This window comes from Uloborus diversus, chromosome 7 (assembly GCF_026930045.1).
Source record: "Uloborus diversus isolate 005 chromosome 7, Udiv.v.3.1, whole genome shotgun sequence".
NCBI classification, from domain to species: domain Eukaryota; kingdom Metazoa; phylum Arthropoda; class Arachnida; order Araneae; family Uloboridae; genus Uloborus; species Uloborus diversus.
The window spans coordinates 132,517,341-132,543,882 of NC_072737.1; the positions used below are offsets into that span (position 1 = coordinate 132,517,341).

Sequence of the window (26,542 nt, forward strand, 5' to 3'; positions counted from 1 at the left end):
AGCATTGTAAGGTTTTCTGATGGAGTTGGAGTGCCTATATACAAGCGTAACAAACGGTTTGTAGTTGTCAGCCATCGCGCATGACTGACTGAGTTTGCCTGGGCTACTGTCAGCCACGCTTGAAGGACAACTACCATCTTTTACGGTAAGACAGATTCTATACAAATATTGTTGTTCAGTACTTAAATTTTTTATATCTTCCATGTCCAAAACCAGAAGATTGCAGTCAATTTTATCAAATTTGACCACCGGATTTTTTTCACAATCTCTAAGAAGTTGTTCGATAGCTCCAGAATATGAATGTAGCCACTTTGTGCAACCGTCCAATTCCAGTATAAGATTCCTCAGTGGCAACTCATTGTGGACATTGGACACAAGAGAGGACCCCTTTAATTGCTTAATTCCCAGCTGTGGAGGTATAGAATTACAGCATTTCTTGTCGAGGGGTTTTGTCTCTTAAGTGGGTTATAAAGTCGAGAGGAAGAAATGGCTTGAGAAAAAGAAGAATACTTGCGTTCAATTCATTAATCAGTTTAAAGGACTTCAGAGGATTCACATTTTTTTAATACTCAAGCGCTCTATTTGTCAAATATATATAAATAATTATAAAATAATCTTAGGAATAATAGAAGTAGTTGAGCGCCGTTTATTATCCAAGAGAGACAATTGGAGCCGAAGATAAAACTAGTATGTTGTGGCCATCACGAAACTTTCTTCTATATCTTTCTTGTGAATTCTGATCAATCCCTATGCTTGAAAAGAATGCAATATTCCCAGCAAAAAAAAAAAAAAAAAAACTTGACGACCGTCCGAATTCCTGAATTCCCGCAAAAGCAAAGCAAAGAACGATTTGAAAGTTATTTTAAAAGCCTTGCTTGAATTAATTAGATGTTTTATTTATTAACAAACATAAAATGGCAACAGTTATTAATTTTAAATCATTGCGATAACATTTCCGATTATCTCCCGAAAATTAAAATCACGTGAAATAAGCAGACGAGAGTATTGTAATTTATCTTTCTTATTGTTGCATTTATAAAACTATTTTTATTAACACAAAAAAAAAATCAGACCACCATGGAGCGATTGGCGCTAAAATTGAAACAACGCCTATTTACAAATAGATTCACATTTATTCCAAATTTCATCCAGAACGTAGCATTACTTCTTGAGAAATGGCACTCACAATGAAAAAAAAGAACATTCGATTGCGCCACCCCCCTTTTCAGCTTTTGACACCAAAATAAAATCAGCTCTTATACCCACTAAGGTCTACTTGCCGATAAATTTTTCTTTCATTCCGTTCATTATTTCTTGAGATACAGCAGTCACAATTGACGACAAAAAACGTTCTATAGCTCAACCCCCGTTTGAGTTATTGCCACCAAAATTGAATCAGCAGCTGTCCCTGTTAATGGCAACATATGGTCCAAATTTTGTTTGATTCCGCCAGTTACTTCCTGAGGAATAGCAAGCACGCGTAACTCAAAAAACGTCCCATTGCTCCACCCCTCTTGGAGGAATTCGCGCCAAAAACCAATGGGCACAAGTTCACATAAGGGCACATATGTGTACCAAATTTCGTTCGATTTCGTGCGGTAGTTTTTGCTGTAGAGCGGCCACAAAAAACTGGTCACACACAGACGTGACTCACACACACACATACATACATACACACACACAGACAGACAGACATTTTCCAAAAATAGTCGAAATGGACTCAGAACACCTCAAAACGTTCGAATCCGTCAAAATTCGAAATTCGAAAATTTGCACGAATCCAATACTTTCTTCGTGCAAATTTTCGAATTTCGAATTTTGACGGATTCGAACGTTTTGAGGTGTGCTGAGTCCATTTCGACTATTTTTGGAAAATGTCTGTCTGTCTGTGTGTGTGTATGTATGTGTGTGTGTATGTATGTGTGTGTGTATGTATGTGTGTATGTGTGTGTGTCACGTCTGTGTGTGACCAGTTTTTTGTGGCCGCTCTACAGCAAAAACTACCGCACGAAATCGAACGAAATTTGGTACACATATGTGCCCCTATGTGAACTTGTGCCCATTGGTTTTTGGCGCGAATTCCTCCAAGGGGGGTGGAGCAATGGGACGTTTTTTGAGTTACGCGTGCTTGCTATTCCTCAGGAAGTAACTGGCGGAATCAAACAAAATTTGGACCATATGTTGCCATTAACAGGAACAGGTGCTGATTCAATTTTGGTGGCAATAACTCAAACGGGGGTTGAGCTATAGAACGTTTTTTGTCGTCAATTGTGACTGCTGTATCTCAAGAAATAATGAACGGAATGAAAGAAAAATTTATCGGCAAGTAGACCTTAGTGGGTATAAGAGCTGATTTTATTTTGGTGTCAAAAACTGAAAAGGGGGTGGCGCAATCGAATGTTCTTTTTTTTTCATTGTGAGTGCCATTTCTCAAGAAGTAATGCTACGTTCTGGATGAAATTTGGAATAAATGTGAATCTATTTGTAAATAGGCGTTGTTTCAATTTTGGCGCCAATCGCTCCATGGGGGTCTGATTTTTTTTTTTTTTTTTTTTTTTTTTGTGTTAATAAAAATAGTTTTATAAATGCAACAATAAGAAAGATAAATTACAATATTCTCGTCTGCTTATTTCACGTGATTTTAATTTTCGGGAGATAATCGGAAATGTTATCGCAATGATTTAAAATTAATAACTGTTGCCATTTTATGTTTGTTAACAAATAAAACATCTAATTAATTCAAGCAAGGCTTTTAAAATAACTTTCAAGTCGTTCTTTGCTTTGCTTTTGCGGGAATTCAGGAATTCGGACGGTCGTCAAGTTTTTTTTTTTTTTTTTGCTGGGAATATTGCATTCTTTTCAAGCATAGGGATTGATCAGAATTCACAAGAAAGATATAGAAGAAAGTTTCGTGATGGCCACAACATACTAGTTTAAAATTGGTGTACAAATATCGCATAAAATTGATTGAATTTTCACTGATCTAAGTAACGTATTGCGTAACATTTCAGTACTTACTTATTTCGAAACTACTTTTATTTATTTATTTATTTATTTATTTATTTATTTTTTCATTTTTCCAATGTTTTAGTCTTAAAGGAGCGTAGCTAAATATTCTACGAAATGTATAAAAATCTTTGAGGATTTCAACTAATTCACTGACAGATACTTCTAATAATTGCTGAAAATAGCTTCAAACTTTTATTTTCGACCCCCCTCCCTCCTTTTTTTTTTTTTTTTTTTTTGAAAAAAGTGCATTTTTGCCATTTTTTCCGTTTTTTGAGGTCAAATAGCGTCGGCTAAATATTAAACAAATTTAGCGAAATTTTTTATGGGTAATAACGGGCCCATATAGCAACTTTTCCGCACTATCCAAAAACAGATTTCCAAAAAAAGTTTTTTCGGCCCACCCTAATATATATATATATATATATATATATATATATATATATATATATATATATATATATATATATATATATATATATATATATATATATATATATATATATATATATATATATATATATATATATATATAATCTCAGGACATTAATTTTTATATATTAAGATAAAGAGATAAGGAGTGAAATATCCATTTTAATGCCTTGCAAGGAGAGTACAGCACTGGGATTTAAAGTTTCTTTATAAGGCAAATGAGGCAGCGTGAAGCAAAAGAATTAAGTGGACATTTTCAAGTTTTGAGTAAAACGACTATAAAGATAACGTCCTAGGTAGGCTTTTATTGATTTTTTTCTCTAAAACTGCTGTACAGCAGCACATACCAAGACTACTAGTACTATCTCTTGTCCCAAGACATAGGGGGAGGGGTGCACCTCCCATTTCTACTGGTTATCTCCAAATTTTTAGTTTTGCCACTTGCATCCTTTGCTTCTCACTGCCTCAAATGTAAAAAAAAAAAAGAAGAAGAATTGAAGCGGCGCATAGATAACCTGTTTAGCTAAAGGTTGCCTTACATGACTGTTAAGCAGTTGTTAATGTACTCACAAAAACTAGACTTTAAAAATGAATCAATTAGGCTACAATTTTCAGGATTCTGTTCTCCTTTTGCATGCTGTCCGTAATCGGGAGCGTTATATTCTTGGCCCAAGAAAGTATGAAGAAGGAATCCATTTTCATCAACACCATTAACAGAGATTATGATGCTGGTATTTTGGAAGACCCGTCCTTCCCAACGTTTCCAAGTGTCATCATCTGCCGAAAACCGTCGTACAAAACTGGTAACTATTAATACGTAGCTGAAATTTGCTCATGTATTCCTTAAAATATAATGACGAATAGAATTTATTTTGAGTTTATTTCGGCCTGTCACGTACGTTTTCGAGAGCACTTGAATTTATTTAGGAAATCAGATCTCACTAGAGTATGTGCAGACTCATCGTATCAGAATAGATATATTGTAAGGGTAAAAACATTCGTCAGTTTCTAAGTCAACTTCCATATCTACGAAAATATGGATTTTATTTTTTAAAACTGACTAGAAAATCGCCCGTCAAGATATGACGGGTGAAAATTGCTTACATTTGAACGAAGCAAAATTGCCTGTTTGGTGATATCTTGATAGTTGAAATCTTAACCCCAAGTTCAGCGAATTAAACCTAAACTCTAGTAAACTTTAGTAGATCGGGGAACATTTGCGGAGTGCCCTTTTTTCAGAACGAATTATAAATAAAGGGTCAACAGTCAAACTAAATTAATGCTACTCCCTAGCAAATATTCTCACAAGTTTTTGAGCATCAGTCGAGCTTCCGTCCAGCATGCAGAAAAAATAATCTGTTTTCTACCAAGTTGAGTAAATTTTGTGTTGAACGTTTTGAAGCTTATTGTGAATAAATAATACTTAGTTGAGAAAAAACAACTATGTAAAAATTAGCAGAATTTTATTCTTTTTCGAGAATTGTATTTGTATGAACTGAAATGTTATTCTTTTTTTTTTTTTTTTTTTTGCACGTTTAAAATAAATCCAAATTTGGTGACGGGGACAAGTTTACGCGTTGAACGTTGGAACACCTTTACGATCGTTCTTACTGTCTGTTACTTAAACGTGCCCCTGACACTTTTATCACTCCAAACTGTCTCAAACCTTTTTATTATTTTCCGGCTATTTAGTTTTGAAAATTAACAATTAAGTTTTAATTAATTTACATTCATTTCTCATGCTTACAAACATACATCAGTGCTGTCTTCACTCCCCTTCAGCTTTAACTTTATACACTAATCAGTCTGTAATAAATTTGCTTTATTTTAATGGTGGTAAGACATTATGTTCAAAAACCTAACAGAACCAAGTTAGGTGTCAAAAAAATAAATATACGTTAACGTGCCCCGTGCCCGGGGAAAGTTTACGCCGTCGACTTGTACTCAATTTTTTTTTTTTTTTTTTTTTTTTTTTTTTTTAACGGTTAACAATACGAACTGAGCAACAACTGAATATACCAATTTTGAATTTATTAATTGCCTCATAAAACAGCAATGTCTAAAATTTCCTAAGTTAAAACATAAAAATTAGAAAATTCATTTAAAACGAGCTGATGCGTGCATCACATGACTTCCTTTTACTCCAATTTAATGATAATACTATCTTTGATAATAGTACCTTGGAGTAAGCAAAGAAACACTTTAAATATTTACACCCCAAGTTTCTTGCGAACCGAAAAGCAACCGTTACAGATAAATTTTTCCAATATGAGCAATTTTAGTGTGATTCAATGGTTAACTATCTAAATATGGCCAAATTAAAACCAGATTTTAAAAAAAACCGCGAAATTTATCGCCAAGTTGGCGCAAAAACTTGGCGACCAACAGCTTGGCGATATATCGCCAGGTGTTTGCCAAATTATAACACTACTTGAGTTTTGCATTGATTAACAATGATTTTCCCCCAAAAAGATGTTACAATTACAACGAATTTTCTCGTGACGTCTGTATGTACGTATGTATGTGCGTATGTGTGTAATATGTGCGTATGTATCTCGCATAACTCAAGAACGGTATGTCCTAGAATGTTGAAATTTGGTACGTAGACTCCTAGTGGGGTCTAGTTGTGTACTTCCCCTTTAGGTTGCATTCGGGTGTTTCTAAAGGGGTTTTAGCACCTTTTTTGGGGGAAATCATTCTTAATTTCGATGCAAACCCAAGTGGTGTTATAATTTGGCGGACACTTGGCGATATATATCGCCATTCATTTGGTCGTCAAGTTTTGTCGCCAACTTGGCCATAAATTTGGCGATTTTTTTTAAAAATCTGGTTTTAATTTGGCCACTGTTGGTGATATTTAGAGAGTTAGCTATTGAATCACATTAAAATTGCAATAATGGGGAAATAACATTAAATTTGCGTAAAAGGAAGTCATGTGATGCACACATCAGCTCGTTTGTCAAAGGAAGTAAAAATCCGCGTTAACGTGCTCCGGTCTACCCTAGCGTTTTGTTGACCAGTTTTTCGTTTCTTCATTCCCCTGAAATGACACAGGGTACCAGTAAAACAGTAAAGAAACCGGATCCAGTTCAGTCTCGTCAAAATAGAGCCTTTTCCTGCATTTTAAACATTACCAAAACATATTATCAAATTATCATGCCTTGGAACGAGTTTCACTATTGACGTTAGGAGCGTTACTCGATCATTCGCTATTATATATATGAGGATATGCGGTCATTACATTGACTTATTTATCTGCCATCTTGTTTCCTACGAAAGTTAAATTTACTTACCACAAAATAAGTAACGGTTGTTAGTTTGGCTATTTTCACATCGACAATAATCAAGTGCAAGTGTCAATTCATAATGGTTTTTTTTTTTTTTTTTTTTTTTTTTTGTAATTGGATAAAATTACGATTTAATTTACACGCTAAATTGTTTCATTAACCTGAAAGTTTACTAATTACCAATAAGAATATGTATTATGTTTTATAGATATGAATGACAGCTTCCTGGAACTTCTGGAATATGCTCACCTGGCCTTAGGGTATCCTTTCGTAACTCTTACACCAGAGGAAACTTCTTTTCTCATCGAAATCGCCAGAGTACAAAGGTTTGAACGTTTTACTAAGCTTTCACCCAAAGCTGAGGCCTTCAAAGAAACGCTTTTGAACATGGAGAAACGCTATAACAAACTGAAAGCAACAGCTTTAGAATTTGACTTGAAAACTTTCATCTCTGAACATAGCTTTAGGTATATATTTTTAAGGAATTAGTTAAGCTTGCTGTATTTAAAAAACAATTTCCATTTTCTGAAAAGTTTTCTAAAGAAACGAAAATGATTCTGATGCTACAGGCCTGTTTCTATTCCCCCCCCCCTCAAATACATTTTTGGGATTAATATAAAAACGCTTAGTTGGGTGAGGTGGGGTAAAATAGGTCAGTATGTAATTAATTCAATGCAAATACAGTTAAAATCGTTATTTTTAAACAAATGGGGTTGTTTCCATCAGTCAAAAGTATTACTTTTAGTCACTGAAGTTGATGGAACGAGCAAAAAAAATTTTAAAAATAACATGGAGCGAGGAAAATCTTTTATTTTCAAAACGTTTAATTTTTAATTAATTTTTTAAATGTCCAATTTTTCAAACAAAGCGTAGTATTTATGACGTTACAAGTGATGTACTTTGGCGCTACTTCACTAGCGCACTGATTGTTTACGCTTGTTGTCTACCGCGTTTCCAGGTTATGATAATTCAGAAGCGAATTAAATATTGCGCTCTACGCTTGCTATTAACCATATCGTAAAACTACATACGAGTAAAGAAGCGGATTAAATATTGCGCTCAGCGCTAATGGCATCAGTGAATGGTATTTCGTCGCTTGTGATGTCATGTGCAGAAGCGCAAAACATGAAAGCATACCGATTAAAATATTTTTTTAAGTATTAAACTTTGTCAAAAAAATGTTAGAAAATGGTCAGATCCTTTGTTTTTAAGCAAGCTCTTTCAGAAAAAAAATACTTTTAAAATTTCAGAAACGAACCCATTTTTAATAATATATCACCGTTCGTTAATGACAATTTAAAATTTTGAAAAAAAAAATCTCTTTTGATTATGACAGCAAAAAAAAAAAAGCACTCTTTAGGTATCAGACGTTGCTTTTCTAAACATACGGTTAAAAAACTTCTAAAACTATTTCATATTTAATTAAAATCCATGGAAAACTAAAGGTATTTCCTTGTTATAGAAGATTATTTCGTCGACTAAAAGCAGTCAGATAACAAAATATTGAATTTTTTGGTGATTTTTATATCGTTTTGTTTGCATTGAAAAAGATGTTCCCTGAAACTCGAAGCACGTGTGTGCAGTAATCTGCTAAATTTGTGCGTCAAAACGTTGTTAATTACCATTTACTTCTCCGCACAAAGATATTTATATATTTTAGCTTCTAATTCCTAAAACTGTTTGCCTAAAATTGCTTTTATGGGACAAATCAGCATGTTAATAGTAAAAAGGTACAAATAAAACGTTTAGAAAAATCAAGAAAGACGTACTTTAATATCTTTCCCAAAAAGTTAAAGACTGCTATTATGGAAAAGGCATAAAACATTGCAATATTTAAATTTCAATCACTGTCAACATAATCATTTTATAACTGTTTTTTTTTTTATTGTAAAAATAATGTACTGTCTGACCACGGATTGTATGGAAAGACAAACATCCGTTTTATAGCCGGAAATGGAAGAATCTATTATTTTTAACCGAAGTCAGCTTATGCAGAAGCAGAGTCTCATTCAAATTAGCGGAATACGCGCATCAAATTTTTACTTTTCCGGCTTATTCACATGGATTCGTCTTATCTGGACATTTTAAAATCCCATGCAATCCGTGGTTGAACAGTAAATGTATTGTATAAATTGGTTTCAAACAACCTTTTCAATCCGCCCTGGTATGCCCCCCCCCTAAGAACAAGGGGCACCCCCTCCCAAAAAAACAAAAATATCCCTTAAACCCCCCCCCCTAAAAATTTCAACGGTATAGTCTGCGCCATAACCCCCTTCCCCCCCCCCAGGTGTGCACTCTCTGAGTTCCCACATTTATTTTTTTTCGATTACAGCACTGGTTTGCATTTATTTTTGTTGAAAAAAAGTGCAATTTCGTAGAAAATGATGACTGATACTGTTATTGTTTCATTATTGTTTCTTAAGCTGTAAAGATATTTTTATATCCTGTTTCCTGACCGTATTCGAGATCCCTTGCTGCAAAAGCTTTGTTCCAATGTTGACATCCGAAGGAGTCTGCTACATCATGGAGAAAAACGAACATCTGAATGCCCTTGCAAAAGGATTGAAATCCACCGGATTTTCGATGACATTTGATCTCAATTTTTATTCCAATGCTAGTAAGTACATGATAACTTTCTTCAGAAACTTTGAATTGCCATGAATGTATAAAACTATTTTTAAGCGACATCTTCATTAAGGTTTTTGAGATTGATTGATACAGTAGAACTCCGATTTTATACGTTGTCTCGCTTCCGACGTAGTTTTTCTGTTATTCAGAAAAAATTGTCATACAGGAAATGCGGAAATATTCAGAGTTTTATGTTATTTAAAAAAGTCCGCTCAATACGTTTTCTCTCTTTTTAAACAAATCTAAATCATATTTCTTCTATAAGACTTGCATTAAAAAAAAAAACGGGAAGAAAAAAAGACTACTTGGCGAAGAAAAGTAGTCTTTTTTCCGCCAAGATATTTTTTTTTCTTAGCTGTTTGAAGCCGTTTTGGCATTCTTTCTATTCTGTCTTACTGTCTCAGTTGAAAAAGCATTAAAATTCAAAAACAAATTTTATTCTCTAATGCAAACTAAGAAGCAAATTTTTCAGAACGTTGTTAGAACAGAATATGATGTAAATAAAATTTTGTGTCTTTAAAAGAATAAAAAATAAATTTAAAAAAAACAGTAAATATTGCAGATTTTTTCTCCGAACCTTTAGGAAAATGGCCAATTTTCGAAGACTATGCTTAGATTGTGAACCTCGCTCCCTATTTTATGTTTTCCCACTTAGTACATTTTTTATCACTAGTGCAACGGAATAAATAGATTCAGTGTTCCTCTGTGCTATAGTGACTACTATCGATAAATGTGAGTGTATTTCATTTTTCGACTGTGTTGCAAAAAATTTCTTTCTTGGACTTGGGTCATTTTCTATTTCTGGTCCTGAATTAAAATGCTCAACTTTTTTGCTATTGATGAACTTTTTTTTTTTGACAATCAATTCTTATTTTTTCAGTTTTTATACTGGCAATGGTAAAACTTCAAAAACTAATATTTAATTATTTCCCACATTTAAAAACACCGATTTTGACTACGTAGTATGTTCTGATACAATTACGAAAAAAACAATTCAAGTTTTTTGTGAAAATATAGTTTATGCGTTCGTATTTATCTGGAACTCAAAATGTTAACACAACTTGTAGTTCAAAAAACTACAAGTTGTGTTATTGCTTTTTTGTTAGTTTTATTGCTTTTTTTTTATTCATTAATTACAACTTGTAGTGTTTCAAGAAAAAATGCTTGAATCATTAGCAAATATTTGAAAACACATGAAAAAAAATATAACCTTGTAACAGCGTAAAAAATGCACAGATAGGTTGGGTTGGATGTCGTTTCATCCAAAAGCTGTTTTTTTACCTCATAATCCTGAAATACATGTTAACAGTTGTTATTGCTTTTTGTGCATTTTTAACATCCTATAATGTTTTAAACTTTTCTAAAAATGTAACCTTTTTTTTTTTTTTTTGGAAACGTGAAAAATCGAAATATGGTTATTAAGTATCAATATGGAAAGGACAATGTTCCCATGTTCCTTCCTGGCATTTACTAACTCTAAGTTTGTATTCGCTCCGAAGTTGCGGCGTTGTAAATTTATTTCATCCTGTTTCGCACATTTTTATTCAAAAATAAATTGACTGTAGAACCAAAAAGCTCAAAGAAGAATTAAATGTGATGGTTTTCGAAATTATTTACGGAATTCAATCTGAAAGTAACCTGAAAAAAATTACTCATGCATCGGTTTAAAGCAGGTTTTAAGGAGTTCCATCGGAATCAGGGAAGTATCCAGAGGCTGGGCCCGACGCCCTCCCCCCCCCCCCCCCCCCCCCGCCCGTCCCGAAAGTCGAAATGTTTTGTACCGTAAAATGGAAGAAAGTTTTATTTTTACTGCCTAATGTCAGAAAAGGAAAATAACAAAGTTTTTTTATTCTTAATTTTGTTACTATTAAACGAGTGAACCACTTGAAGAAACAAAAAAAGCAATTCTAGTTCTCATTAGCTGCATATCATACTTGAAATTTAGACCCTTAATTAGGACTTCCTGCTTTCTTCTCTAATTCAATTCAGGGCCAAGGCAGGCCCCTTGTTAATTTGGTAGACTTGCCCTCCTCCCCCTCCCCCAAGAAAAAAAAATCTTATAAAACTTATACCACATGGATTTCGAGCCGGTGACTCACCAAGAGCCAAGGGCCCCCTAGTTTTCCATTAGACTAGTGTCTGGTTACCAAAATGTGCCAAATTCAGCTCTTTGATACGTCCTGAGTAACAAAAGCAAAAATCCTGATTCTCGCGTTTTTCCAGCATATTTTTCAAGATCAATTTTTCTGACCGATATGTTTTATGTCTTGCCATTTACTTAATACCGAATTCAGTACTTAGGAAATTCTTTTGTTATTGCTTGTTTTTTTTTTTTTTCTTACTTCTACTGCGTACTGTTAATATCTTAAGCATGAGAACAAATATAACTCTTCTTCTATTCTATTTCATTTTCTGCACTACTTGTGATTGAAAAAAAAATGTTTGTTTTGAGAAATATTTTATTACATTTGTTTTAACTTAAACCAGGTGTGTTTCACAAAATCATTTTGTAAAACTGTGCAATCAACATCTGGAAAGTGTAAATGATGTGCTTTAAGTGCTTGTAACTTCAACTGTTCTAGAATCTTCGAAAATTATTTAAGTTTTTGAAATTCCTTGAAAAGTACTTCAATTTTGTCTCTTATCAAGAAAGTAAAGTATGAATTGTCCGAATGGCCAGAATATTACTCTTTCTTTACTTATTTTCTGAATCTCTTCACCATTTCTTTTAAACTCTTTTGTACAATTTTAACTATATAGCATTCGATGCAATAAGGAAGGGGGGATGATGGGAAAATGATCAAAAACAAACAACACTAAAAGCCGATATGAGCAAGTAAGGATGTGGTCCTCCTTTCTTCTCCCTAGTTTTTCCTCTCTGTCGATTAAAGTCAACGATTTGTGGAACAAGCAATTTTATTTTGATGATCTTGAGTTGCAAAAGAATGCATAACTTTTAAAAGGTTTTGTTTGCCTATTTTTCTTCACATTTTTGTAGTTTCAATTACCCCCATATAAGACCTCAAAATAGAGATTTTTATATATTTTTTACAAAAATTTTCTCGGGGGAGAAACCAGCGAACACTTCTAAAATTATGGATATTTTACATCCCACTTAAATGGTCACTCTCCTGTTATCTTTATCACTACAAAGATAAATTTAAAAAATAATAAGAAACTAAATAAAAATAAAAAAGCAGTGGGAGCATTAAAAAAAAGAGACAAAAACATGAGAGCTGTATCAGTAAAAAAATAACAGATTTTTTTAAAAAATACTAAGCACTTATCGTAATGCGCTCAAAAGGATAAAATGATTTTTCTGGGTCAGAAAGGACAATATAAGTATTCCTGTAGTTTTCAATTATTCCAAGAAAAAGACTTCACAAACGAAGAAAAGTGCGACTCAAGTCATGAAGAGAATGTTTTATCATTATCTAGCTTTCAATCATACATTTGAGTGATGAAGCATGGATATTTTTCTTAATAGGAAAATTCAGCTTGAAATGAATTGAGCGCACTTTTCTTCGTTTGTGAAGTCTTTTTCTTGGAATAATTGAAAACTACAGGAATACTTAAATTTTCCTTTTTGACCCAGAAAAGTTATTTTATCCTTTTGAGTGCACTATGAAAAGTGCTTTGTATTTTTCAAAAAATTCAACTATTTTAAAATTTTTCGTTTTCAAACAAAATTTTATTTTATATTTCTATTTTTTTTAGCGTTAAGTTGTACCTTTTAAGATTAAACAAATCATTTAATGACATTCCGAAGTCTCTAAGTGATCTAGTTGCTGAGATATAAGCAAAAGAATGGTTCACAGCATATAAGTTACTTGTGATGAAGATCCTAATATGTATCTTTACTTAGCCCTGTTATCGATTATTGGCATAGATGAGAATAAAAACCCTAAGAAAGCAACGTCAGTGAAAAAATTTCATTCTTGCTTCAGATAAGCCTTAATTCAAAATTTTCATTATGATTACTATTAGCATTACATTTGCAAGGCAACAAAATTTGTAACAATGCGTTTATATTTAAACATTCAATGGGGAAATTACATGAAATTTGCTATTTTCCATTCTAACCAAAATAGTAATTTTATTTCAGAATTTTAATTTTTCAGCTTTAAGTTGTACCTTAAGATTAAGCAAATCATTAAGTAGAATTTAGAAGTCTCTAAGTACTCTGGTTGCTGAAATATAAGCAAAATCAGGCCTTAAATTACCCCGTGACAACCAGGTCAAGTACACTCTATAACAAAAAAAATCCACGCACCAAGAAGCAATCATTCGATTGCTTTGAAATTTTGTATGCATGAGTGTTTTTAACAGATATGAAAATAATTAAAATTTGGCATCCAATGAATGAATAGTTTGACCTCCAGCGCATCGAAACTGCGCATTCAGGAGATGTATATAAAGAGCAGTTCTTCAACAGTTGTTAAAACTTTCGGTTTGATTGCGATTCAGATTTCCTTTCAACAACTTAAAAATGTCTTGCCACATGGTTCGTGCTCATTACGAGCAACTGTCACAGTTTAAAAGAGGTCGTATCTTTGGATTGAAAGGGGCTGGTTAGTCTAATCGGAGAATCGTTTGTCATTTGAGTCGAAACGATGCGGCGATTCGAAGATGCTGGCAAGGATAGGTGGAAAATGGCTGAGTTCAGCGTCAGGATGGTGGCGGTCGACCTAGGGTCACAACAGATCGTGATGACAGAGTGATTGTCCGATCAGCTGTCACAGCGCTTTCTTCATCTATATGAAGCATCAGATGTTCAACCTAACAACTCAAGCCCCAGTGTCCATCATGACCATTTACAGACGGCTGGGACAGCGAAATCTACGCTCGCGCCGACCGTTATTCTACTTGCCACTGACACCTATACATACTGCCGAGCCAGGTTACAGTGGTGTATGGCTCGATCAGGTTGAAATGATGCCGACTGGAGACGTATAGTCTTTAGCAACAAATCCCGGTTCCAACTATGTCCTGACGATCATCGAAGACGCGTTTGGTGACACCCAGGGCAGAGGGGGGATCCTGGTTTCACTTTTGCACGCCACACTGGCCCTCAACAAGGCATTATGGTCTGGGGTGCCATTTCCTTTGATAGCTGGACCCCTTTGGTCGTAATTAGAAGTACACTTACTGCACAGCTGTATGTCGACGACATCTTAAGACCTGTTTTGCTGCCGTTCCTTTTACAGTACCCTAGGTTGGTTTTCAGCAAGACAATGCCAGATAACATACGGCACGTGTTACCGTGAACTGTCTGCAAGCTTGTCAAACTCTTCCGTGGCCTGCCAGATAGCCAGAACTCTCTCCCATCGAGCATGTCTGGGATATGATAGGATGGCGATTGCATCTCGCAAGGAATGTTGATAACCTCGTTCGACAATTATAGCAAATTTGGCAGGAAATACCGCAAGACACCCTCCGGGAGCTTTATCGATCTTTGCCACGCCTTGATTCAGCTTGTATCCAGACAAGAGGCAGGTCAACACCTCATTGAACTTGTTAGTGTAACTCCGACATAAAATATTCTATTGTTCTGAGAATTTAATCATTTACTATTCTGTACATTGTCTTCCTATCAACCAATTTTCGTTTCAATCGGACCACTCCTTCTTGGTGCGTCGATTTTTTTGTTATAGAGTGTATAATAAAAGTGCTTAAAACAGAATTTTTTAAAAAATACTAAGCACTTTTCATAATGCACTCAAAAGGGCAAAATAACTTCTCTGGGTCAGAAAGGACAATTTAAGAATTCCTGTAGTTTTCGAAAACTCCAAGAAAATGACACCACAAACAAAGAAAATTGCGGCTCAAGTCATGAAGAGAATTTCTTATCATTATCTATCTTTCAACCATAACTTTGAGTGTTCAGACATGCATATATTTCTTATTGGGAAAGTTTGGTTTGAAATGACTAGAACCGCACTTTTCTTCGTTTGTGGTGTCATTTTCTTGGAATTTTCAAAAACTACAGGAATTCTTAAATTGTCCTTTCTGACCCAGAAAAGTTATTTTGCCCTTTTGAGTGAATTATGAAAAGTGCTTAGTATTTTTTAAAAAATTCTGTTATTTTATTCTTTTTAGTATAAATGTATTTTAGAAATAGAATAATTTTACCATCACGAAACTTCACTTGTTTTTTCATATAAATGCTCGGTACTAAAAGCAGAAAAACCTACTATTTACTACTATATACGTGTCTAAAACTTTATGCACTTGGCACTAAAATTTAATCCTTATTCCTCTCTAGGAATTACGCTTTTTAATTTCATGCTTGCTTTAAAAAAGCCTTGAATCAAGATTTTCATTATGATTGCTTTTAACATTACTGTTGCAAGGCAACAAAATTTGTAACAGTGGGTTTTATATTTAAATATTTAATAGGGAAATTACATGAAATTGCTGTTTTCCATCCTAACTGAAATAATAATTTTATTTTAGAATTTAAATTTTTCAGGTTAAGTTGTACCTTAAGATTAAGCAAATCATTTAAAGAAATCCCGAAGTCTCTAATTGGTCTAGTTGCTGAGATATAAGCAAAAGCAGTCCTCAGATTTCTCCGTGACAATCACGCCAAGTATAATACAAGTGCTTAAAGAGAAGGGTAGAAATCGGGAGGAAATTGTATGTGTGTGCTAGGGGAATGTGCGAATTCGGGTCCCTCCCGAAAAAAAATCCTGGATATGCCCTTGATCGGAATCACTGTTCTTTGAAAGTTGTTGTTCTTCAACTTTTGCACTTGTACTATAAATTATCATTTTATAAAAAAAAAAAATAATAGTTTTAAAAACTAAAAAAACACGCTTTCGTAGCAAAATGAACTAAAAAGTGAAAAATAATCTTTGGATGATAGTAGTTGACCAATCACTTAATTTTAATGTAACACAAAAAAGCGTGGGATGCTGTCTATTTACATTTTTGCTTGGACAACAAATGGAAGAAATTCAAGACAACTGATAAGAAGCCTCCCACACTTTTTTGTATTACATTAAAATTAAGTGATTGGTCAACTACTATCATCCAAAGATTATTTTTCACTTTTTAGTTCATTTTGCTACGAAAGCGTGTTTTTTTAGTTTTTTAAACTATTATTTTATTTTTCTGTTTTTTAGTCTTATGTTGGAGACGTATCAGGCAAAATTTCAATTACTTCTTTTCGTAAAAGACTTAGTTAAGACTAGGGCACCCCGATGGGAAGCTGCTGTGAGTCATCGATGTATGTTTGCAGAAACCTTATTTATATTACTTTGAAAATTTGAGATGCATTTGAATAAAAGTTTTGTTCAACAGTGGTCTGATCAGCAATGAATTTCCAATTGAAGGCTCACAAACAAGGAACAAATTTTGTCTGGTGCAGAAAAATTAAAGTTTTTTGTAGATATTTTTAAATAATTTTTGCGAGCATTTTTTAATGTTTTTTTTTTTTTTTTAATTTTTCCTTTTTCACATTGTTGGATTTATGCCAAAATATTGATTAAAATTAGAGGAAACTAACAATTAAAAGAGTTAATTAATTAATTTGATAATAGAATATTGCATTGTCATCGGGTCAGAGATCGCGTGCCAAATTTCAAAAGAATCCGATCGCAAGAAGTGGGCGAAATTTGAGCTGCAAGATTCCGTTACAAGATACATACATACAGGTGAAGCTAATAAAAGCGTGTTAATAATAAAAACAACAAATTTTAGTTATTTTTTTCGATATAGAAAAAGCCGTCGATGAAGGATTCAAAGTTTTCTTATTTGACCCGTTGGAAAAGCCCGTGACATATGGACCAAGTGATGGCATCAACATGGTTCCAAGCTTGGCCACATATTTAAATGTCAAACTAGAAAAGGTAAACATCATCTTTCTTATAATTAACTACTTTAACTAATATTTAAAAAAAAGAAGATTTTTATTGAACTAGCGAAAATACCCGGCGTTGCCTGGGTCAGTAACAATTGTGAGAAACAATTGCTACTTTCATTCGTTTTCTGATCTAACTGAAAGAACTAAAAACACCATGCTTTGATGTAATTTAAAATCGAGCTTCTTCCTCGCCCACAAAAGTAAAATAGCAATAAGTATAACGAACGAAAAGTATTCAGTTAGAAGCGAAAGTACGATATTTAAGCATATAAAAATTTGAAGAGTTTCCAAAATATGAAATTTCACTTGTTTAAAAAGATTTATCAGTTAATGTATTTAATTTATTTTTATTTATTTATTTCTTTTATTTTATTTTTATTTTATTTATGTATTTATTTATTTATTCATTTATTTTATTTTATTTTTATTTTATTTATGTATTTATTTATTTATTTATTTATTTTATTTTATTTTTATTTTATTTATGCATTTATTTATTTATTCATTTTTATTTATTTATTTATTTATTTTTATTTATTTATTTATTTATTTATTTAATATAGTCTAAAACTTTTTCTGGCTATTGAAATACAAACGGTTTTAAAAAATGTAGCCTTCTGTAATCCACTATACTTGCCTTAGTTATTTTGGAAAATTTCAATTATTGTGGGTTTTTGGAGTGATTTAAAATGTTACCAAATTTGTGGTAATCGTTTTGGAATACCTTGGATAATGCTCCTCCTCCCTACTTTGTAAAACTGTCTCTTACTACTTTTCGTCAATGAGATATTGCTGCCAAATACTGAGATAATGATGCTAAACATTTTCCGAAATAAAAAGTATAACTTTGCGAGTGTTTGAAATTGCGCATAAAGACAAATTAATGGACTTTTTGCGCTGCTAATAGATTTTCCTAATTTAGTTAGCTGATTATTTTACATTTTAACAAAAGTTCTGAAGATTCTTTTAATGGCGATATTTTGGTTACATGGTGAAAGCCGAGAAACTTTATTACGTAGTCTTTGGCTGCAAAAACAGCTCCAGTTGAAAAAATTGCCTTACTTTATAATTGAACCGTTATAATTAATTATTACTAAGTTCTTATTTCTACGAAATTAATATATATATATTTAGTAACTGATTTCCAATTGTATGCTTGATGCATAAACTCGTTTGTAAGTAATAAACTTACAGATATTTTGAAAAGACTCTTTCTCCTAGAATAGGAAAAAGAAATCTCTTATGTGACTGAGAAAAATAGATGTCATATTTGAAATCAGCTCACCCCATAGAATAAAAATCACTCGTTACCGTACAATCTTTTTTTTTTTTTTCGTCACCCGAATTTTGCAGGTCTGTGTATTTTTAGACAAACTTTCTATTTCACACTCTTCTATTGAAACACTTTCTATTTTCTAACTATTGCCAAAATCAATTGTCTTTTTATTTAGTCCCGGCACCGATTCTTGGCATAGATGAGGATAAAAATCTTAAGAAAGCAATTACTTTCATGCTTGCTCCAGAGAAGCCTTGATTCAAAATTTTCACTATGATTACTATTAATCTTGCTGTTGAAAGGCAACAAATTTCTGTAACAATGGGTTTTATATTTAATCATTTAATGGGGAAATAACATGAAATTTACTGTTTTCCATCATAACTTTTTAAAACTAAGGTTTTTAGGAATAAATTATAGCCTATGTTTCTTCCTGAGAATTTAGCTATTTATGGTGAAAAAGTGGTTAAAATCGGTCCAGTAGTTTTGAAGATTACCCCGGACATCCTTACATACAGAAGTAGCCATTTATGTACATAGATCGTTATTGAGTAATATTTAGTCAATATCAGCTGAATTCGATGCAACATGCAACAATTATATATATATATATATATATATATATATATATATATATATATATATATATATATATATATATATATCTTACTACTATTATATATGCGAAAGTTTGTCTGTATGGATGCATGGATGTATGGATGTTTGTTACTCTTTCACGCAAAAACTACTGAATGGATTTTGATGAAACTTTACAATAATATAGCTTATGCATCAGAATAATACATAGGGTAGTTTTCGTCCCATTATGGGGGGCAAAACCCCCTTAGGGGGGCAATAAAACACAATTTTCGTATAAATTCTCTAATATGGGGATGAAAAAATACTTGCACACATTAATATTATATGTCCATCGAAAGCTCTGATTTTTCTGCTGAAGGTGGCACCTGTTCGAAATTTCTAAGTAGAATGAAAAACGAATTATGAGCTTTTTAGTTCCATGTTCGAAGGCTTTCCTTAACTCAATACAATATTTAGTGTATCATCTCAACTCCCTGTCGATAGCGACTATTGTATTGTTGACTATCTTTGCTTTTCGTGACTGTTCAAGGCTTTTCTCAAGTCAAATCTTGAAGTAAGATTTCTGCACAAGATTGGCAAATAATACAAGGATTTGGATGATTTTTTTTCCATTTTAATGCAACTTTGAGGCAATTAATGTTTTTTTTTATATTTTTTTGTATTGACTGGGTATTTAATCAATCAGCTGGAATCTAGCCAAACTTTTTTTGTGGAATCATTTCAATAGCTAAGGCATTTGGCATTTTTTTCAGCTGTCGCTGTTTTTGAAGCTAAAGACTACGCAGTACTGTGTTTCTCGGTTTTCACCATGTAACCAAATATCGCCATTTCTTTAATATTTCTTTTTTTAAATTTGTTAACACGTAAAATAATTCGCCAACTAATTCGCAAATTCAAAAACAGCGCAAAAACTTCCATTACTTTGTCTTTGCACACAATTTCAAACAATTGCCAAATTTTTATTGTTTATTGGAAACATTTCGGGTAGCATCATTGTTGACCCTATTTTGGGACGATTTCTACGGTAAGAAGTTATACATTATACAATAATTTAAATTGTCGGTGTAGCGCTGGATATGCATTTGATGGAGATCGGGATTGGTAACTATTTGACCTCTGCCTGTAATGACCATTAACTTAAATCAATTGAAAAAAACTACATCAACTTGAGCGAAGCCGCGGGTAAAAGCTAGTATATATATATGTCAATGATCGAGTAAATCTCCTGACGTCATTAACAATGAAACTCACGTTCATGGCATGATAATTTCATATGTTTTTGTAATGTTAAACATGCAGGGAAAGGCTTTATTGTGACAAGTCTGAACTGGATCCAATAACTTAAGTGTTTTACCAGTAAAACTGTGTCATTTCAGGGGAATGAAGAAACAAAGAAGTGGTCAACAATGAACGCTATCTACTGGAGTTTAGTGTCGATCCACTGGAGTTAGGGTTACAATTTCAACTATCAAAATATCACCAAACAGGCAATACCTTCGTTCAAATGTAAAAGCAATTTTCACCCGTCATATCTTCATGGGCGATTTTCTAGTAATAATAATAATATTCTTATTTGATGGAAGTTAAATTTATTCATAAATATCTTGTTGAAAATTATTAAACTATTTGTTGCTTCAGTTAATGCTAATAAACCAGCTAGTAAGTTCCAGTATTTGCTAACAAAATAATTATTAATAAAAAGCTAGAATTAAAAATGTGTTGGTAGTTTTGTTTTCTAGATTTTAAGTTCATTTTCGTGGACTTTCATATGCTTCAGGATTGAGTGCCTTGGTAGTTTAGGTGTTGAAGTGTTTGTGAAGTATTAACTGAGACTAGAAGTTGGTGCTTACCATATTAAAATCCTGAAATTCGGAAATCAACAAGTTCTGTCTCTGGAAGCGGGCACTTAAAAAGCTATGTTGCTGAAAAGACAACCTTTTAGTCAGTGGTGTTCCCATAGAATATACTCCAAATACGCCGTATACTCTCAAACATTTTTTAGACATATAGCGTATACCCTCAAGCTTCACAAAATTTCATATAATGACATATTGCGTATATGATCGCATACAAATATTATGCGTGATGGATTAATGGGAGTATACCCTTAGAAAAATAGATGGGAACATCACTGCTTGTAGTAACTTGAAAGAAATAGTTCAACTTTATTTTAATGGACGATATGTTTTGAAGGTGTAATTAAAATGAAGGAATATAGTCATTTAAAATATCCGCAAATTGTATGGACCTATTTTCTATTTTTAGTAAAAGTATGTACTATATGACAAACATTCCCATTTCTTGCAGACACAAAGAAAAGCTCTCTATACTCCATGGCATGGCTTATATGCGAACTGTCCAGATTTGCCATGGCATTTGGAAAACGAAACGGACACTTATGAGAGGTATTCCATACGGAAATGTGAGAAGACCTTTATACACAGAGAAATACGTGATAACTGCGACTGTGTCAGTGTCTTACATCTCGGTAACTATTAATACTTTTTTTTTCTCTCAATCTTCTGTGAGGAAAGAAGTATGGCAAAACTCGGAGTACTACTAAAAGTATTTCGAATGTGAAAAACATGGATTCTGTGCAACATGATAAATTTTATCAACCCTTTGATGCTGTGGTAAAAAATAATGAGCTTTGAAACGTTCAGAATTTTTATTTTCCTGTTTCAAAGTTGCACTATGTTTGAGAACTAAACAAATACCTTTGTGAAGCAAAGTAAAAACTAGTATGTTGTGGCCATCACGAAACTTTCTTCTATATTTTTCCTTTTTCTGATCCCTCCCCATGCTTGACGAGGAAGCAATATTCCTAACAAAAACAAAATTACACATGCAAAAACTTGACGACCATCCCAATGTCTGAATTATTGTAAAAACAAAACAAAGAGCGAAAATTGAAAGTTACTTTAAAAGCCTTACTTGAATTAATTACAAATATTTTATTTATTAACAAACATAAGATGGCAACAGATAAAAATTTTAAATCATTGAGATAATATTTCCATAGACTAATAATAAGAGTAGACCGAGCTTTCTCATTCTTGCTGATGAAGAAAATTGGTTCATAGATGTATCATGTGACTAGTGGAAGGGATTGGCGAAGACTTTGGCAGCATGGTTGCTAGATGGCAGCATTATCTACAGTTTGGCACTCGACATGTATTTTACGACAATGTGTTTTCATTAAAAAAAACTTCCAGGTGCAGAGATTGAACTGTTTTTCTTTTAGTTATGCATTATTTTGACATTAGTAATAGTTTTTGATCAGTTTTCGGTAACTTTTATTTCATTTGGAGTTGTCAGCGTTGGCGTGAACGAAATGGCGTAAACGTTTTGCGTTAACGCAAAAATGTACTAATCGGTATCTTAAATTGAAACTGTAGGTAAAAATCTTACCGTTTGCTGATTCTTCTTGGTCGCTTGCATCTTTTATTGCTTAGAGAGTTATTGAAATTGACTAAAGAAAATGCACAATACTATCTAAACGAAAAACTCACTATATTAACAAAATATTTACAACTTAGAATAACAAATTTGCAAATCGGACTCCATAAAAGATCATTCTTCCGTGTTCCATCAATTCTATTTATTTTATTTCGCGCTGGCGTTGATCGTCTGCTACGATTAACGCCCGCTGTTGCTAGGATATCCACCAGTCACATGGTTTGGTTTATGAGCAGCAAAAGGGTTGCCATAGCTCGGTCTACTCTTATTATTAGTCTATGAATATTTCCGATCATTTCCATACAATTAAAATCACGAGAAATACGCAGACGACAATCTATTACGATTTATCTTTCTTAAAGTTGCATTAATAAAGCTATTTTTGTTCGCAAAAAAAAAAAAAATCAACACCTCTTGGCGCGATTGGAGTCAAAATTGAAACAATGCCTGTTTACGTATGGATTCACATATATTCCAAATTTCAACCAGAACGTAGCATTACTTCTTGAGATAGGGCACTCACAATGGAAAAAAAGAACGAGCGATTGCGCTACCCCCCTTTTTAGCTGTTGACACCAAAATAAAATCAGCTCTTATACCCACTAAGGGCTACTTGTCAAAAAATTTTTGTTTGATTCCGTTCGTTATTTCTTGAGATACAGCAGTCACAATTGACGACAAAAAACGTTCTATAACTCAACCCCCGTTTGAGCTATTTACACCAAAATTGAATCAGCACCTGCTCCTGTTAGGGGCAACATATGGACCAAATTTTGTTTGATTCCGCCAGTTACTTCCTGAGGAATAGCAAGCACGCGTAACTCAAAAAACGCCCCATTGCTCCACCCCCCTTGGAGGAATTCACGCCAAAAACCAATGGGCACAAGTTCACATAGGGGCACATATGTGTACCAAATTTCGTTCAATTTCATGCGGTAGTTTTTGCTGTAGAGCGGCCACAAAAAACTGGTCACACACAGACGTGACACACACACACACACACAGACAGACAGACATTTTCCAAAAATAGTCGAAATGGACTCAGCACACCTCAAAACGTTCGAATCCGTCAAAATTCGAAATTCGAAAATTTGCACGAATCCAATACTTTCTTCTATATATTAGATATAGAAGAAAGTAATAAATCAGCTGTTTGGGGTCAAAATTTCGCGTGGACAAAACTTCGCCGATCCATAATTTCGCGTGTCTAAAACTTCGCTGATCCATAACTTCGTGTTTTAAAACTTCGCCAATTCAGAACTTCGCCCATTCATAACAATTAACTTTTATAAACATATCATATAAACTTAGCAAAGAAGTAAAAATGTGTCTTTTTTAGGAGGGAGGGGGGACAATTTCCAGGAACGCATTAGACACACTATAAAAACAATTAATTTTTCATAATGAATTACTTGGTGCAAGTTAATTGTGTGAAATCTAAATGAAGTATAGCAACTTAATGAAATAATAAATTGATATAAATTTGAAGATTAAATTAAGATTGATCACTTTTCCAACTAGTATGTTGTGGCCATCACGAAACTTTCTTCTATATTTTTCTTTTTTTTTTTCTGATCCCTCCCAATGCTTGACGAGGAAGCAATATTCCGAACAAAAACAAAATTACACATGCAAAAACTTGACTACCATCCCAATGTCTGAATTATTGCAAAAGCAAAGCAAAGAGCGAAAATTGAAAGTTATTTTAAAAGCCTTGCTTGAATTAATTACAAATATTTTATTTGTTAACAAACATAAGATGGCAACAGTTGAAAATTTTAAATCATTCAGATAATATTTCCCGATCATTTCCATACAATTAAAATCACGAGAAATACGCAGACGACAATCTATTACGATTTATCTTTCTTATTGTTGCATTAATAAAGCTATTTTTATTCGCAAAAAAAAAAAAAAAAAAATCAACACCTCTTGGAGCGATTGGCGTCAAAATTGAACCAAAGCCTGTTTACATATGGATTCACATATATTCCAAATTTCAACCAGAACGTAGCATTACTTCTTGAGATAGGGCACTCAAAATGGAAAAAAAGAACGGGTGATTGCGCTACCCCCTTTTTAGCTGTTGACACAAAATAAAATCAGTTCTTATACCCACTAAGGGCTACTTGCCGATAAATTTTTCTTTCATTCCGTTCATTATTTCTTGAGATACAGCAGTCACAATTGACGACAAAAAACGTTCTATAGCTCAACCCCCGTTTGAGTTATTGACACCAAAATTGAATCAGCACCTGTTCCTGTTAATGGCAACATATGGACCAAATTTTGTCTGATTCCGCCAGTTACTTCCTGAGGAATAGCAAGCACGCGTAACTCAAAAAACGTCCCATTGCTCCACCCCCCTTGGAGGAATTCGCGCCAAAAACCAATGGGCACAAGTTCACATAGGGGCACATATGTGTACCAAATTTCGTTCGATTTCATGCGGTAGTTTTTGCTGTAGAGCGGCCACAAAAAACTGGTCACACACAGACGTGACACACACACATACACACACACACACATACACACACACAGACAGACAGACATTTTCCAAAAATAGTCGAAATGGACTCAGCACACCTCAAAACGTTCGAATCCGTCAAAATTCGAAATTCGAAAATTTGCACGAATCCAATACTTTCTTCTATGTATTAGATATAGAAGAAAGTAAAACGATAAAAGAATAAATTTATTGTTTTTTTTGACGTTCTATTAATAGCTAAGTAACTAAACAACTTTTGATGATTAAAATTTTGTATTCCATTTCAAAAATTATTCTACGATCAGGAGTGCAAAGTTAGCAGTAATTAAGCTTTTAAACTTGATAAAAATGCTAATAACACCTTTTTTATCCTCCTTCTCATTTCAACTTTCATGCATGATGCATTTAATTTCCTATAAACATTTATTTCACCATTATAATATTTATTTTTTAAATCGAAACTGTAAAATTAAAAATATGCATGTAATTTAAAGATTTTTTTCACATTAAACTAAAATAATTTAATTTTAAGAAGTTTTATTTTAGATGCGAAAAGTAATGTACGCAAGTTTTGTATGCATGAAACTGTGGATATGCTTATATGTTCATTTTCTGCCAAAAAAAAAAAAAAAAAAGAAACGTTCATTTTCCACCAGTTTTTCCAAAAAGAAAAAACAATCGTGCTTCAGTGGGTTATATTATGATTTGGAGCTGTTAAAAATGGAGAAATAGTGAAGCAAAGTTACCCAAAATGGCTAACACTTTTCATAAACAACTCTTCAAAGTGATCTTTAGCAAGAATCACTCATCTGCATTTTAATAATGCGGTCGAATATGATTCAGTATTAATGAGTCTGACCTAAAGCTAAACAAAAAAGCAACACAAAATTGATTACATATGAAAAGTGGCTTAAAAATAACACAGGTGGCAGGGTAATACATATTCAATTACTTGCTTTATTTTTTCGAAAATAGAGAACGTAAACACTTTAATAGGTTTTTCCTGAGTTTAGTATGAACTACCCGTGACAATATTCATTATTTTTTCTCATTTTAGAAAGAAGTATGAGTTTTACATCGCGGCTGACCCCGTAAATATGTTCGAGAGTTAAATGAAATATTGTGAAAAAGATCAAAACATCAATTTAGAAAGAAACAAATAAGCTTTTTAGTGATCAATAAAAATGAATTAGAACACCTGTTGTGATCTTCAATCAGTTTACTAGGGAAAGTTTCATTTTCAATCTCTCATTACTTATTCAGTAGGTTAATGACGTATGCAAAGTAACTATTTTCTGGTTATATTATTAGGCATGATTTATTTCTTGTGCATGGGTCCAAAGTGAATAAGAACGGACATTTTATTTGAGATTTAAAACGCAATTACCTCTATAGTGTTTAATAAGTTGTTACGTGCGATTTTTGCCACAATTTATTTTTATTTGAATGCGTATAAGATATATATGAACCAGGGTGGTTCAAAATAACTTTTTTTTTCA

At 33.1% G+C, this 26,542-nt stretch overlaps 1 protein-coding gene across 1 annotated transcript; it reads left to right on the forward strand.

Annotated features, from left to right (window-relative positions):
* The first annotated feature begins 9,239 nt into the window (after positions 1-9,239).
* On the forward strand, positions 9,240-26,155 carry LOC129226885 (uncharacterized). Its single transcript, XM_054861513.1, has 4 exons — positions 9,240-9,342; positions 17,076-17,206; positions 21,404-21,501; positions 26,101-26,155. Exons 1-4 carry the CDS (start codon positions 9,249-9,251, stop codon positions 26,153-26,155), a joined length of 378 nt encoding a protein of 125 aa, XP_054717488.1. The 5' UTR covers positions 9,240-9,248.
* Positions 26,156-26,542: the final 387 nt, after the last annotated feature.

Excerpts from the sequence above, each read along its gene's own strand:
- LOC129226885 (XM_054861513.1), top strand. The coding sequence starts at position 9,249 with ATGGAGAAAAACGAACATCTGAATGCCCTTGCAAAAGGATTGAAATCC. Across the intron at positions 9,343-17,075 it reads CAATTTTTATTCCAATGCTA|AAAAAGCCGTCGATGAAGGA; the intron begins GTAAGTACATGA and ends TTTTCGATATAG. Across the intron at positions 17,207-21,403 it reads TAAATGTCAAACTAGAAAAG|ACACAAAGAAAAGCTCTCTA; the intron begins GTAAACATCATC and ends CATTTCTTGCAG.